This window comes from Aulostomus chinensis, chromosome 6 (assembly GCF_037954235.1).
Source record: "Aulostomus chinensis isolate RoL2024-O1b breed Wild chromosome 6, RoL_Achi_v1.0, whole genome shotgun sequence".
NCBI classification, from domain to species: domain Eukaryota; kingdom Metazoa; phylum Chordata; class Actinopteri; order Syngnathiformes; family Aulostomidae; genus Aulostomus; species Aulostomus chinensis.
Window position 1 is genome coordinate 15,200,245 of NC_141325.1, and position 15,796 is coordinate 15,216,040.

Here is a 15,796-nt window from a genome sequence, read left to right on the forward strand (position 1 = left end):
TGCTGCTATCTACTGCAGCCTGCTGCTGCTGCAGCCTGCTGATGCTATCTGCTGCAGCCTGCTGCTGCTGCTATCTGCTATCTGCTGCTATCTACTGCAGCCTGCTGCTGCTGCTGCTGCTATCTGCTGCTGCTATCTGCTATCTGCTATCTGCTGCTGCTGCTGCTATTTGCTGTACAGTTGCTCCTGCTCGCAACTTGCTACCCTCCACCTCCCCAGCTCCACCTTGTCGTGTATACATGGCATAGTTCGTTCCATGTCATGTTGCTGCTCTGTTCACAGGGGTATGTTTGCTCTTCCAGTCTTAAACTGGGAGAACCTTCCCTCATGCTGCTGGTCCCCTGTTTCATGGTGCTCATGAAAAATCATCAGGGGACTCCTGAACAGAGCCATACTGCCAATTTGTACAATAATAAACAAATCAAGCTCATTATCATCTCTTGTGTTTCTTGACGTGAATGGACCTGACAGAAATAGCTTTGTACATCCATCCATGTTCTATACCACTTGTCCCTTATGGGTCATGGGTAGCGCTGAACATTTATTCCTAAACTGTGATAGTGGCACACAAGCTCCCTCTAGTGGTACCCGAAGGATCCTCAGAAATATTTTCAAGTTTCAAATAGATTTTGAAGGATAATCAATCATGTAAATGTCAGTGTCCTCAAATATTCTCAACTTTATGTCTGAAGTGCATTTTCTGTAAGAAGGGAAAGTTTTTCTGGTAGAAAAGTTTCAAGGCAAACTTTCTGCAGAGTAATGTAGGTGTAATTTGTGTCTAAATGTTAAAAAAAAAATCATGAGTGTCAACCATTAACAATTACCTGTTTGAGTACATTAAGAACTTTAACACTTATATAATACATTCATGATGAAGTCTGGAACTCACAATTGTTGGTGGACATTTTAATGAGGAAGATCGAAAAACATTTTTGACTTGAAGCGTCACATATCTGCATTGTGTGCGACCATCATCTAAATATTTATTCATAGAGATCCTAATACCTTCCTTTGGTTTCATTAGGTGTAACAGTCAAGTTTGTAGAATATACGGAGCAGGTCACTGAAACAAGATGTGTACAGTTACAAAATGAGTAGTATTTTCTGACAAAGTCATGTATCCTTGGCTGGTTTGCTAATAAGTCAATACTGTACAACATACTGAAGTCTCAATTTACTTGAACTAAACGAAAAATCAATAACGCAATATGAGTGAAACATGCCATTTGTACATGAGTAAAGTTAGTATTACACGTCAACATGTGCCATTTTTGTTTCAACGGTAAAACAAAGAGTGTAAGGAAACCAATCACAAGATAAAGCTGAAGCTGTGCGGTATACATTCAAACATGTTAAAACTAATGAATGTGATACATTATAAGTAATACAAAAAGTGCTGTACTTCAGCTATGAAAAACATTCACATACAATACAGTTGCTAAAATGTCCCTCATTGTTGAGAAGTTGTTCAACATTTTATTTCTCAGAAATCTTTATCTAGAGCGGAATTATTTTATTGTCATTTTCTAATCAGTCCGCTGCCTCCTTCATATCAAACAGATTGTATTTGAGTAAATAAAAGCTGCCAATTAAAATCATACAGAATCTATCTATCTATCTATCATAGTCCTGTTTTTCGATCAGTAATTTTGCTATCTTTGTTATCTTTTCTGTTTATTTTTTTTTAATATTTCCTTTTTGTGTCATTTACAGTGTATAACTTCCAGTATTTATTCAAGGTAGTTTTTCCACTTATTTGTACTAATATTTTCTGAATGTTCTCTTTTTGAACTTGAACAACCATAAAGTGACAGTTTCCATTCAGGAATCCATAAAGTATTTATAATATTAGTTTGCCTGTTGCAGATAATTGTTGATCCGACCGATCACAAAGTGCTAACCGTATAAAATGCGACAGTTTTTATTTTCGCGATGTGACACAAACCTTTTTCAGTTGCTACTTACACTGATTGTTCTCCTGGCTGTTGGCTAATGGAGGACTAAACTGAGGCATAGCCAATGAAGTGGAGTTGGAGACTGAATTGATTTGAGTGCTAGTGCCTGTCACTTTTGAAGCAGTGACTGCTGGATAAAAATGGACATCCACTGCAACGGTATTCACGCCCAAGGAGACATGGTGGGAGAGACGTAGGGGGGGGTTCCCGTGTGTGATACTGAGACTGTGTTGGATGGGGGCAGCAAATGGCTCAGGACTCTGCAGGGTCAAAGAGGTGCGAAGGCCTTCCTCACGTCTGGGTGGAGGAGATGGAGAAGGTGAACAGGTTGGCAAGGATGATGGAGGAGGCAATGGGTCTTGGCATGGGCTGTGGTTGTCTACCCCGTTACTGGGCCAGTCCTCAGCACACTGTAACTGGATGCTGGGCTGCGGCAGACTGCAGCTCTTCTCCTCCTCCAGGGAAGGATCAATCTGAAAGAGCCAGCAATACCATGGATAAAAATAGAAGAAAATGTCACGTTACTGTTCAGTCCTTGAGGGTTTTTTTTAAGTCTAAGTACATGGTAGAAAACACAATGTTGGTTGGCTGAAAGACCACTGCTTGCACTACCACAAATAGCCTAAGGGTGGTGGTAGAGGACAAGTTACCTAATTGTAAAGGATAAAGTTGGTTCACGTGATTTCAATCTTAACAACTTACATTACATTTGCTTTTTGTGGTCATAGTGCATCTTAAAATGATATCAAGAGGTGTGGAACAGAGTCTTAAATCTTTGTGAAGATGTGCAGCAACAAAACTAATATGAGGCTTCAGCAGTGAGGTCAAGAAGACATCTTCAAAGTTATCGTATTTTTTGGAGCCAAATTCCCTTTTTTGATTTAAAGGGTAGGCTGGAACTGATACGGAAGCCCTGAACAGCAAAATACAATGCCAGTCAAGGAAGTATTATTTCAGAAAGCACAACATTTATGACCAAGGGACCAAAAAAATTCAAATAAAAGGAGATCAAAAATATTTGCCATGGCTTTCATGTTCTATTTTGTCCAGGAGCTGTTGTATCCATGCACAATCTCCTGCCCTCGTGCTCTGGGTCCATCTTAAAGGACTGTGTCATCTGAGCTCTGCTCCCCGTTTTTCTTCAGTTTATATATGTTGACTGCTTGTTGGCCTCAGCCAGCTGACTGTACGACACAGAGTTAGACCTCTTACACAGAGGCTGTAGTAGCATTAAAAAGAACACTTTTGGCAGCAAAGTTCACATCACCTGCTCCTTTTGTGCTCTTGATACAGAACTTAGAATCAGTCCAAGCAGAGCATAAGTAAAATAGAACCTGGAGTTACATTCATGACTAATGTTTTTCTATGTTTTCAAACCTTTGTGTCAAGAATGGGCTCAGGATAGGTCTCTACAGTGACTGTGTGGTTGTCTAGAGCGGGTTGCATGTCCTCTTGAAGGTTCTCAGATGTGGGCTCCATCTGCACTGTGACCAGGCTCGGCCCCGGAGGTCTGGCGTGGGTGTCTGATATGTTGGGGCTTTGCTCAATCACTGCCACACACTCATCATCCTCAAAAGCTCTGTAAAAGACACACAACACAATTTTCTTGCACCTTTCTAAGATTTAAAATAACAGCACAATAATGTAATCACCTGTTTTCATATGTTCGTCCTGCAGCTCGACATTCAGCATGCCGCATAGGGACACCTAGATTCCTCTGTGCTGTCAAGGACCAATAAATAGATTCAGTTGAGTAAATAAGTTTAGGCTTTCTAGTTGACAAAAGTTCAATATCATTCTGATAGGATATCTGTTCTTTGAACACAAGATACAGCTTCTTAGCTTTGCTTAGCTTAAGTACTTACTTAGCTTAGCACATCAGCAACATCTGCAATCTGCTCAAAGATCAAAAAGATCTGCTGTACTATGAGAATAACTGCCATCATATTGGAAGACGGACAAGAAGGGATACCACAATGAAACAAATGCTAATTAGCCATTGTGCTTTTATCAGGAGGAAAATAACTTAGATAGCTGTATTGCCCTTTCAGAAAATGTCTTGGCTTTGTGGAAAAAAGCTACTTCCAGGTGTCTCTGCTGGTTGCATAGTAACTGCCCGTTTGGAACCTGCTTATTCTTGTTTTTGTACTTTGTTTTTTATATGGATATATGAATTGTACATTCTTACATATATTCTACAGCTGGAAAGGGAGGTTTTACCCCAGCTAGCAATTGCTCTCCATTTCCAGAGTTTGTGCTGGGCTAACTGTGAACATTTAATATAATGAACAGATAAATGAGCAGTATGCTGCTGCTTTAAAAAGCTCAGAACAGAAACAGGACACTGAACATTAATTCTGACCTGCTCGGCTTGTGGGTGCAGGCTCATTCTTCTGTACTACCGAATAAAAGGTAACAGTGATGAAGATGAAGGCCAGTGAGACACCTACTCCCACCACGATGGGGATGTCATGTTTTTCCAGTATTGGCAGCCATGATGGAGACTGCTGTGTCACTCTGGAGCATGAAAGATGAAGTGAAATCAGTTCACATTGCTGTTTTTGACTCACCAGACATGTTGTTTGACCTACCGGGGATCATTGCTACTCATAGGTGCTTGGGACGTGTTCCTCTTCAGCCACTCTGCCAGCTCTGTGTCATTGGCTGATTTGGCCAGCTGACCTGGGTGACCTTGCTGGCTCTCGTTCAGCTGATTGGATAGGTTGACGATCCCCAGGTCTAATTTTGAGGATTTGGAGTTTGGAACAGGAAGACGGGTGGCTGAGAGCGAAGGTGGAATTTTAAGAGCTATTGATGATGTTGGCAGTGTGGGTGAAGGCTGACCATGGATCAGGGATTCAGGAAGCTTTGCCACTGAAGAAGTTGAGGTTTGTGTAAATGGCAGATGTTGCTGAATTGTTGAAAGCTCAAGATGGAGCTTGGGGAAAGGACTTTGACTTTGAGATATCTGTGTGAGCATTGCCGAAGGCTGCTGGTGTGTTTTCTGGCCTGGCTGATCAAGCTTGGTTTGAGGATTCTTGGATGCTGATGGATATAATTCAGCTTGCAATGAAGAAGTAACTGATTGGTTGGTTGTAGTGTTGGATATAATCACTGAGTCCACTTTGGTCAAGACATCTGATTCACTTACTGGAAGCCTTGTTGTTAATTGAGACATCTCAACAAAAAGATCTGTGAGTGGACTTGAAAGAGCTGAGGGGTGAGTGCTAAGACCTCCAGAACTAGGTCCTGTTGAGGACTTGTCTTGACGCTGTAATCGTCGAACCCTCAAATGAGTTTCAGATAACTGATACTGCGTGTTGCTCTGTGTTATTGTCGGTTCGCTATTTGAAAATGAAAGAGGATCTCGTGTCACCGGCAGGTGAGCGTGGAGGACTACTGTATGGAAGTTTGGATGCGGAGGAGGTGGCAACATAGGAGGCTGCATCTGAGTGACTAAAGGCTGGGTCGGACCGGTTGTGGGCTGATTCGGCGAATTTCGTGAAAGAAGGTCTGGTGACCCTGGCAGCATCTTTTGCTCAGCTATTGTTCCCCTCGAAAATGACTTTCTTGTAGCACGACAGTGTGATGAGGAGCCTGAAAGAAGTGAAAAAGTAACCAGTTAATCCTGTGTAGTTTTTGTATGTTCGGTGCAGTTTATTTTGCTATTCAAAGACATACATATGGCCTCCTTATGCTTCGCCTGCACATGTGGATGAGATGTTTTATTGGCTTGTTGCTCAGCCACAGAGCCACTGGAAGGGGTAATCAACAGCTTTTTGCTAGTACTCTGCCAAACAAATAGAAATACAATTCAAGACACACATAAAGATGTTGTTGACATTTTGCAGAAGCTCACAACACAAATGTGTTTTGTCACAAAATGAGTGATAACTACATCACAAACTAGGGCTGAACAATTTGGGGAAAAAATGTGATTGCAACTTTTCTGACAGATGATTTAAGAGTAGTCACTGTGTAATAGTTTTGAAGTGGGATTGAGCATTACCATGACACTGTCAAAATACAAAACCAAAAACCCATGGATCAGCTGCACTGTATCATTTCTTTCCTAGATAAATCAATTGGGGAATCGTGTTATCTCAAATCACGATTTTGATTTAAAAGTCGTTCAGCCCTATTCCAAACCACAAATATCCGATTAGCGATGGTCTCAATTGACACAAGTCACCACACATGAAACCTGCACACTGATTTGGCTGTAAACTGAGTCACCACAGATGCTGTAGCAGTGCTTGTCACATATTTACTCACAGCAGACAAAACCAGTCTTGTCTGCTTGCCTCTATCAATTGGATGATCGTCATCTTAGGATAGAGGACAGACAGCATGAAAGAGAACCAGCAAGAAATACAAGTTGTCAAGGAAGCATCTTGATACTGCAAGTGCAACGTGTGTTTGTAGATTAAAGGGGCTTATAATTTAGCAAAGGGAGGCACGGTGGTGCAGTGGTCAGCACTGTGGCCTCACACCAAGAAGGTTTTGGGTTTGAGTCCCGGCTCGGGCACGGGATCTTTCTGTGTGGAGTCTCCATGTTCTCCCTGTTCCTGTGTGGGTTCTCTCTGGTACTCCAGCTTCCTCCCACAGTCCAAAGACATCAAGAGGGGACGAGGCTGATTGATACTCTAAATTGACTGTAGGTGTGACTGTGAGTGTGAATGGTTGTCTGTCTGTATGTGTTGGTCCTGTGATGGACTGGTGACCTGTCCAGGGAGAACCCTGCCTCTCACCCGAAGGCTGTTGAGATAGGCTCCAGCCCCCCCATGACCCTTCACAGGATAAACGGCAGAAAATAGATGGATGGATGGATGAATAATTTAGGAAAGTGGCAACTTGAAAATATATACACAGTGCACAACTCTGAATGTACCAGGATTTTGAAGTAATGCTTACTGTTGTTTCAGTGTGGTGTATTTGTCACAGTGCCAGTAAAAATAAATGTTGGTTTATTGTCAGAATACCTGTGACTGTGAGGACGGTTCGTCTCTGGTGCCGTCCTGCACGGTTTTTAGCAGTGCAGTAGTATTCCCCTGCATCTGACCACTGGACACTGGTCATATGGAGAGATCCATCCGCTACAAGGCAGACACATTTACAGAAATTCAAATGCAGGGCAGGTATGTATGACACTAAGCACAATAATCAAACTTGTGCATTAGTTACTGTTAATTGATACAAAATACTAAATAACGATGATAGACCAGATAGTTCCTGGTCCTGAGTTATTTACAATATATCATGACACCATCGTATTTATCATTCCACCTGCTTAAGATGCTCATATTTATCGCTGAAAATAAATTTTGGATTTAAACACTGTGAAAACTATTTTCCTCATGGGAGAAAAAAGATTTAAATTCAGCCTGGAGAGACTTACAATCCATGTGTCTGTCCTCGGTGGCGCTGATGGGGCGGTTCGTCTCTGCTCTACCCCTGGTCCATGTATATGTGATAGGCAGGACCCCTACAGCCCTGCAGGGCAGGACTGCTGACATCCCGTGTCTGTAGCTCACTTGACCTGCAAATGTTGCTATGATGGGGCTAACTAGGAGAGCAGAGGAGGAACTTAGATTCACATGCACCCTTGTTAAATGGTCAGTTTGAAGTTGGATTCATTTTTGAGTTTTCTTGTGTAAAATACCAAAATATTGTGTAGCAACTGGAAGAAAATGCAACATTTTGACACTGCAGGAGATGTAATTTTGGGCCTATTCAGTCATTATTTCATGCACTCCTGGGACTTGATTTATTTTTTAACTGTTGTTTGTGCTTTGGTGAGTTAAAACCCTTTTCCGTTTCCTTAATTTGTTAAAGTTAATCGTAATATCTTGGGAACCTCGAGTGTGTTTAGAGGTTGTACTAATACAAACCCTTAGGAGTCAAATGTCACTATTGCTTATATTTAAAAAAAAATGCTCCTGAAATACACAACTTAAAGTGATTGCAAACACAGTCATGTGCTCTATGATGGTAAACACTGAGGAGAGACAATGACTGTGTAGAAGTTACCAGCAACGATCAGCATCGCTGTGCTGCGGCTACGACCGAGTTTGTTGGAGGCTTCACACACATACGCTCCCTCGTCGTAGGTCTTAGCTGACTGGATGTGCAGGGTGGCATTCCTCAACCTGGATGAAGGAGCATTCACATTAAATAGACACATATCATTAACCAGTTGTAATAGATCTACATCTTCTATAGTAACGAGCAAAGAAGTTAAGATGGAAAATATCCCACCGTCACTTGATTTCAATAACAGATGATCTACAGTAAATACGGTGAACTCACCCTACAGCCTTCTTCCCTCCAGTCTGCTTGGATTGGCCTCTCTTAATGAAATTTATGGAGGGTAAAGGGTGACCAGACACCTGACACTGCAACACTGCCTGGGCACCAAGTGGCACTGTCAGCACCTGTGGCCACAGTTTCACAGATGGAGGGGCTGCAGAGTAAAGAAGGTGAGAGAATCACATAGGTGGCCAGTTGGACAGATCAGTGGCAAAGGGAGGATGGTCTGCTGTACCCTGCACAGTTAGAGTTGCTCGTCTTGAGGTGAGAAATCTTTGCAGGTGGATGTTGGAGGCCCTGCAGAAGTAGGTCCCACTGTCTTCCTCCTGGACACTGCAGAAAAAATACAGACAAAATACAATAACAATTTGCCCAGTGTTTCCTTGAACCTGGTAAAAACCTTTGTGATCATATACTCTTAAGAATATATACATATGTAGTTAACTCTATGGTGACAGTTTAGTCGTTTGTGAATCCACTAGCTTGTAACGTATTGGTAATATTGGGAACCTCCTGACAAATTTGACTCAATGACAATTTCACATATTTATGCTATTTACCAATACTAAAATTCTACGTATGATTACTAAAACAGTTAGGCAATAAGTTAGAGGTGATTCACTTATGCCCCCTGCGATACCCACACTCATGTTGTTCATGGGTATTGCTATCTTAGAGAGGACATCCATTCATTGATATTCCCCGGCCCTTGTACCCCAGACCTTGAGCCAAAAACTGCCATTTGAATGTGTCTCAGAAAGTGAGGACCAACTAAATGGTCCATGCTGGTTTGAACCCGTCGACACTCACTGGTTAAAGAAAAGGTCTCCACTGGGAAGAAGAGTCACATGAGCTGTCGGACTGAGCTGCTGGTTGTTTCTGAACCAGGTCACCTGGGCCGGGGGGCGGCTGTACGGAGGCCTGCAGGTGACAGTTACATTCTCCCCTCTCTTCACTGTCATGTTTGTGGGCTGCAGGATGAAACTCCAGTCCATCTCTGGAAATAATATGTCAATAAAAACAATTCCTTTCATACAGGGTTCTACACAGCAGTTTATGAGCTCATTTCTTATTTCTAAAGGATGTCATATTTAAAAACCCTATCAATGTTTTCATTTGCTTTTGTTTCAGTTTATTTGTCATGTTATTAAGAACCACAGGATCTTGCAAGAACTAAAGTATTACACAAAATAACCGGATCGCACTGCCAGTAAAAGATGCAGTAATGTGGACTGATCTATACTGAAAAATTAGAATTTCTAATTGAATGTGACTTTAAGTTTACCCTGAAATATTAGGCTTATTTAAAGAAAGTTATTTCTGACACATAGCCCACAGGTCTTATTCGATTTACCAATAGTTTCTTTACTCTTACGGATATTCACTCAGCTACACAAAAACTTAGTGCTGATGCTTGTACACTGTACCAGCAGGAAGTAAGAAGGCTGGCTGTGACTTGATACTCTCCCTCTGATTGGATGCTTCACAGTGATAGAAACCTTCATGGTCCTTTGTCACATTCCTGAGGAACACAGACACAAAAAGTATCACTAAAACAAGCTCAGTGCATCAGCCTCAGAAATGGTGGCCAACAACTTCTGCTTGTATCTAAAATCTCAATAAATGTAATTTCTATTGTGTATATTGTAGGATTTGTTCTATTTGGCAGCAAACAATAAAGAATTAACATCCTCTTGTCCTGTCCGGTGTTAGACCTGAATGTGAGCAGCTGTCCATTGTTTTGGAGGTTGAACGAGGCTGAGCAGTTTTTCAGGAGGCAGTCGTCTTTGAACCAGTGCACCATGGGAACAGGGAAGCCGCGGACAGCACAGTGCATGGAGACTCCTGTTCCCATAGCAACAGTGATGTTGTCAGGACCATGGATGATCTTCAGTCTTCGAGGGACTCCTGTTAAACAGGCAGATCAGCATACATTAGGGTTGTATCCCCTCAAAACAATTAGATTAAATAAAATAAAGCTATCAGAATTTAAATGAATGACGTCTTTAAGCTCTTTCTTTTAATTTTTGATTACTTTTTTTGATTTACAATAGAGTGAGCTGTTAAAGGAACCCTGACAAACACTGTTAACATATGATAATGTCGCCTTCTTACAATAATTGCCTAAGTCATTTTTTTGATAATTTTTTCTTTTGCCTGCATCAACTCCTCATGATGTTTTGTCTCCAGTTTTTTGCATTTTCTGAAAAACTTGAAAAAAAAAAGACTTAGGCAATTATTTTAAGAAGGCGACAATAAGTAAAGCGATACACTAACCTTGAACAGTTAATCGTGCTGGTTCACTCTTTTTGCTGATGCTTAGCGAAGGATTATACGTTACGCAAACGTAAATTCCATCGTCCTCTAATGTTACGTTGAAAAGGTGCAAAGTTCCTGATGTCTTTTTCTGGTTTCCACCTCCATATTCACCCTGGCCAGGAAAACACAGATGAATCACAAGTTATTTGCAATAGCATTTAATTTATCAAATCGTAATATTTGCAACCTACAGAAAATGAGAAAATACAGTATTTACACAATAAATTGGATGATTGAGTTTCGTGTATGACAATGACGACAAGTCAATGATTTCAAGTCTATGTTTTGTTTCCAAGCTAACGTCTGTGTGCGCCTTCGTTTGCAGCGTTTGACCAGAAGGTAATACAGTGTGCCATTCATCTTCTGCATTTCAGTCTCAGAATGTTTCAACAGTACATCGTACGATCCTCAAAAACAATGATGGAAGCTTCCTGTGGTGTTTGAAGCCACTGAATATGACTAAGATGAAGGAAGTTCTTGTCCACCTGAATCTGTCGTCCTTTAGCGACCACGTTTCCATCTTTGAGCCAGGTGATGCTCGCGGGAGACGATGAGCTTTCACCCGATACACACTGGAAGAACACCTCCTCTCCTTCTATAACAGTCTGATCCTGCGGACTGAAGAAAACATCCTCCAAACCTGGAGAACGTTACGTAAAATATTTCTTTGTCATTACTGCTCCAGAAATATGGAAATATTTTCAGCCAAGTCTAAATGCTGGTTATGACTCAATAGGTCATGACTCAGCTCCAATGATCTTGCTCTTTCTCAAGTTGAGTAAAGCAAATATTTACATCCACAATTAAAGGAAGTGTTTATCCACCCTCTGGCATTAACATACAGATCTAAGCGAGGGCATAAACATCTCCATGTTTAATATACAAAAAAAAAAATAGCTTTGAATATTTCATTAGTGTGATGTTGTTGACCTTTAGTGTCCTAAACTCTCCACATTTCACTTGTTTGAGTTCCATACTGAAATATCACTCTGAAGCTCATCAGACATTGTGATGTTTTTTACTGTCTGACTGTCAGAAGATGATTCTGGAACCAATCCTCTATCAAATTACGCAAACCTCCTTCTGCATGGTAATAAATGTTTCTTTGACATTCAGCTGAAGAGCAAAAACAAACACATTTGAAGTGATGAAAACTTTAAAATACTTGCTGCAGTGCAGGGCCTACGTAAGTACACAGGACCCAAAACTACCATAAAATTGATTATGTTTTGCAACATCATAATTGTGTCGGAGCTGTTACACATCTCACCCAGTTGGGATGAGACTGTCAAGCTGGACAGGATCAGTAAGCAGAGGCGGGACGTCATCTGAAGCAGCATCCAAATGGAAACACTGACAAGCATCCTACTGTAGAGCTCCCTGGGAGACAACAGGAAACCACCATACGGCTTCATCCATGCTGTTAGCTGGGACCAGACAAGACAAGTATTGTCAGTTTCAGCCTTGAAATTGATGCTGAGGTGGACTGTGGCTAGTTTGATGCTTTGTAGAAGTGAACCTTTAAAAAAATATATCTGTGTGTGTGTGTGTGTGTGTGTGTGTGTTTGAAGGTAACTATTAAAGGATTCTTCCTCGTCTTTACCAGGATTTGTGAGCCAGGTTGCTTTTGTGTTAACCTGCTGACAGATGGGGGTGAAAATGGGACCTCCTTAGCTGATATAATTAAACTCAGAGCAACCAGAGCACGTCTCTAACAACACTGCTGCTCATGTCCAGCTGATATCACTTACAGCACTGATTAGAATTCAGTAGCAAATGAAGAGTAAATTATTTCTGCACTGGTCTCACTAGATCAAGTAAAAACAAGAACATGTTTAGATGGTTGACTTGGTTTAATCCAGTTCACAAGCTCTTATTTTTAAAACCACACATCTTGGTGTTGTGTCAAATTCTGTTCCCCCATCCATTAGGTCCCCACCTTCAAACACCCCAGTTGGGAGTTAGGAAAAGTTTGGCAGCGAGTAATGGGGAAGAAGTTAGGTTGCAGGTGAAGGTAAGGGGAAACAAATCAATAGGGAAACAGAATTTAACATAACACCAGTAACAAAACAATTAGCTCTCATGCGAAGCAATTGAGGATCACAATTATTTATCACACACCAGAAAATGTGACAAGCAACAATAACCACAACGTGCCATTTGCTCGATCCATGTTTGGTAAGCTGCCAGAAAATGTATTCAACAGATTAATTTAACATTACTCTCTCTCTCTCTCTCTCTCTCTCTCTTGCTCCTAGTGCCCTCCTCTTCTCTCCCTGCCCCTGTTTTGCTTCAGTCCTATTTTGGTGGTGAGTCTGTGGCTCTGCAGCAAGCTCAGCTTTGTCCTCTTTAATAGCTTGAATGGGCCCAGCCACTTTATAGAGCTCGCGCTGTGGCCCTCCACTCAATGAAAGTGACATGAAAAGAGGCTGCGGAGCTTTGTAGTGTGAACATCAGTTATTGGTCCCTGCAAGGAAAACTTCTGATCATATAGGCTTTCATGATCATCCCTATGCCCATTTAAGGGCTGAACCTTTATTGTTTGAATGTTACACAAATTTTGCTGATGCACTGCCCACGTGCGCATAAGGAAATGTTGAATGGACATGTCACCGAGGCATAGTTTTGATCTCAAGAGGCTCATTTGAAAGTGAATGTGTCGGGATTAAGGTCAAAGGGCCCTGTGTGCATTACAACAGCGTGGATGTTAGGCATAAAGGGTTTAGGCACAAAAAAAAGGAAGGATAAGAGATATACTGTCATACTGATATACTGTTGTATCTGCCGTTAAAAATTCTAAAAATGTGCAAATGTTAAAATGTTTTGAAATCCATCTATCCATCCGTTTTCTACCGATTTTTTGAAAATGTCTAAAAAAAAAAGGTTGTATCTCTCATCGAAATCCTGGCTGTGTTTTATAGATGGATATGTTGATATGATAAGATATTAAACAAATGTTGTACTTCTTCTCAAAACAAAGTTTATCCAGCTTTTTTATAAAAGAAAAACTATTTACTCATTATAGTACAGTATTTCAGTCAGATAAGCTGTCTTGTTTGAATTGGAAAAAAAAGTTTTTTTTTCATTGTAATTATCAAAATTATCTGCTAGTGCAGTGAACGAAATTTGAGCGCAAATAGATTTCTTGAAATATTAAAATAAAGTTCCGTTTTCTTAAAAACTTGTGAAAAAAACGTGTTAAGTGACATCTTATGTGCAAGTGTAATAGTGGGGATTCTTATTAGACAAAATTCTAGACCGGAAAAATACACTTTGGCTTTTGCAGTGTTCCCTTCAACAGTTTTGTAGTTTCAAGCTAAAAAAAACAAACAAACAAACAAACAAAAAAACTCTACCTGTGTCCTTATCTTGACATCTGCTATGCACAATATGGAAATTTAATGCAAGTAAGGTTATTTCATATTTAACGATGCTAACAGTTACATAGCGGCCCCAGAGCTCTGCTGATGCTTTTAATAATGCAAACAAGATATTAGTCAGCAGCCATTTGAATTGGCTGATTGGTTCAAGCTAGCGGCTGGTTCCTTCGTGCCAAGAGCCCGGGGGTGTGCATTTGTTTGACTCACCATGTTCACAACAGATCGTTTACACTGTTTAGCATGTCATTAAGATGTTTTAGCCCACACACTCTGTGTCAGAGCTAACTAATGATTTTCCATCTCTACAGTCAGTGAAACAATGTGAGGAGATTTGATGAAATGCAGAATTTGTGTCGTCACTTATTGCATCGTACCTTAAATGGCAACCATGGATTTGCATTGTGTTTACTCTGAATTTATCAAAGTCTTCATCGCATCTCAGCAAGAGGAGAGTTTGTCACAGTTTCACAGGTTGTCTGAAGGGCAGATTTACAGGCATAATGGCAGAAATCAAAAGTGTCATCTGGCGTTAGCACTGTATCATAAAGCCTCATTAATCTCAACACCATCCCAAACTCCTGAGGTAGTTATTGCAAGTGGACAGTCTTTCCAAGTTTGATGAGTAGGGCACTTCTGTTTAAGTGAAAAACTGAAGATGACACCTTGTGCACTTTATGGGAGGGTTTGCTTTTATTTCTTTACTTTTTTCAGAAACTCCCAGCACACTGATAGGTTTATTCCACAATGATAATATATAACTAGTTTTATTTTTATCAAATTATATTGTCTACAACCATACCAGGTAGTCTTCACGGCCAAAGCAGAGTTCTCTGTCAACATTTGGAACTAAAATGGCTCCCTCTTTCCTCATCATCCTCATGATCGTCTACACCACTAAAACTAGGAGCAAAAATAAATGTAACGCTGCTGTAACTGCCAATACATTCAGCAGTGTGACATTAGAAACAACTCGTTCACACTTCGTTCCCATTCAGTTCTTGCTGTGCAACATATTGTAGCCAGTAATCAAGGGATGAATTTGCATATGATTGAACGTGGATTATAATAAATGCTACAAAAAGCAACTCACTGTGCAGTAGACTGCACCACACCGTGCAGTTAATAAAGTTACAACAGCAAAGCATCTAATCATTGCAAAACTAATTCAACACATATCATTTTTGGAAAGAATTTCACACTGCATCATATTTGAACCCTTTCAGCTGACAGAAAGAACAATGTGAGTATGGATACTCACTCTCCACGTGTCCAAGGAGTGATTCAGTGTTCCAATCAGCTCATTCGTCGTTATTTGTCTGGGTCTCTGTTCTCCTGATGCAGCAGCTGAGCGTCCAGCAATGACAGAACAAGCAAACAGCTGCTCTCCTGTGTGCTGGACAGCCACCCTCCACCTCCACACACGCACGCACACACACACACACACACACACACACACACACACACACACACACACACACACACACACACACACACACACACCATTTATTCAAAGCCAACAGGTGAAATGAAGCAGTAAAAAAGAAATGCTCAATTCTGTTAACTCATTGCAATGAGGAGACGTGAGCTTCATTTAGATGAATTTCTATCAACTGAAGGTAAATGCTGTTCATCTATGAGCATGTAACGATAGCTCAGATATGCTGTCAATGTGTAAGACTACTCAACTCAACTCAGATTGAAGTCATAATTTATTTGTCATGGAAAGGTTTTCTGAAAAATGGCAGCATGTCTCAGAAGTAGAGTGCCTGTCTAGCAACCGAAGGGTTGCTGGTTCAATCCTCACTTCCCCTGGTGACCATGTCTATGTATCCT

The 15,796-nt window shown here is 40.9% G+C and overlaps 1 protein-coding gene across 1 annotated transcript; it reads right to left on the reverse strand.

Annotated features, from left to right (window-relative positions):
• Positions 1-946: 946 nt before the first annotated feature.
• Positions 947-15,286, reverse strand: LOC147260259 (uncharacterized). Its single transcript, XM_086205218.1, has 19 exons — positions 15,222-15,286; positions 11,854-12,010; positions 11,069-11,223; positions 10,542-10,695; positions 9,980-10,172; positions 9,692-9,786; positions 9,075-9,261; positions 8,500-8,597; positions 8,265-8,418; positions 7,986-8,104; positions 7,354-7,521; positions 6,898-7,051; positions 6,231-6,261; positions 5,637-5,745; positions 4,547-5,552; positions 4,318-4,472; positions 3,608-3,677; positions 3,333-3,534; positions 947-2,428 (listed from the first exon to the last, which is right to left on the reverse strand). Exons 2-19 carry the CDS (start codon positions 11,996-11,998, stop codon positions 1,958-1,960), a joined length of 3,666 nt encoding a protein of 1,221 aa, XP_086061344.1. The 5' UTR covers positions 11,999-12,010; positions 15,222-15,286; the 3' UTR covers positions 947-1,957.
• Positions 15,287-15,796: the final 510 nt, after the last annotated feature.

Excerpts from the sequence above, each read along its gene's own strand:
- LOC147260259 (XM_086205218.1), bottom strand. The coding sequence starts at position 11,998 with ATGAAGCCGTATGGTGGTTTCCTGTTGTCTCCCAGGGAGCTCTACAGT. Across the intron at positions 11,224-11,853 it reads GACAGTCTCATCCCAACTGG|GTTTGGAGGATGTTTTCTTC; the intron begins GTGAGATGTGTA and ends AACGTTCTCCAG. Across the intron at positions 8,598-9,074 it reads GGAGACCTTTTCTTTAACCA|TGTCCAGGAGGAAGACAGTG; the intron begins GTGAGTGTCGAC and ends TTTTTTCTGCAG.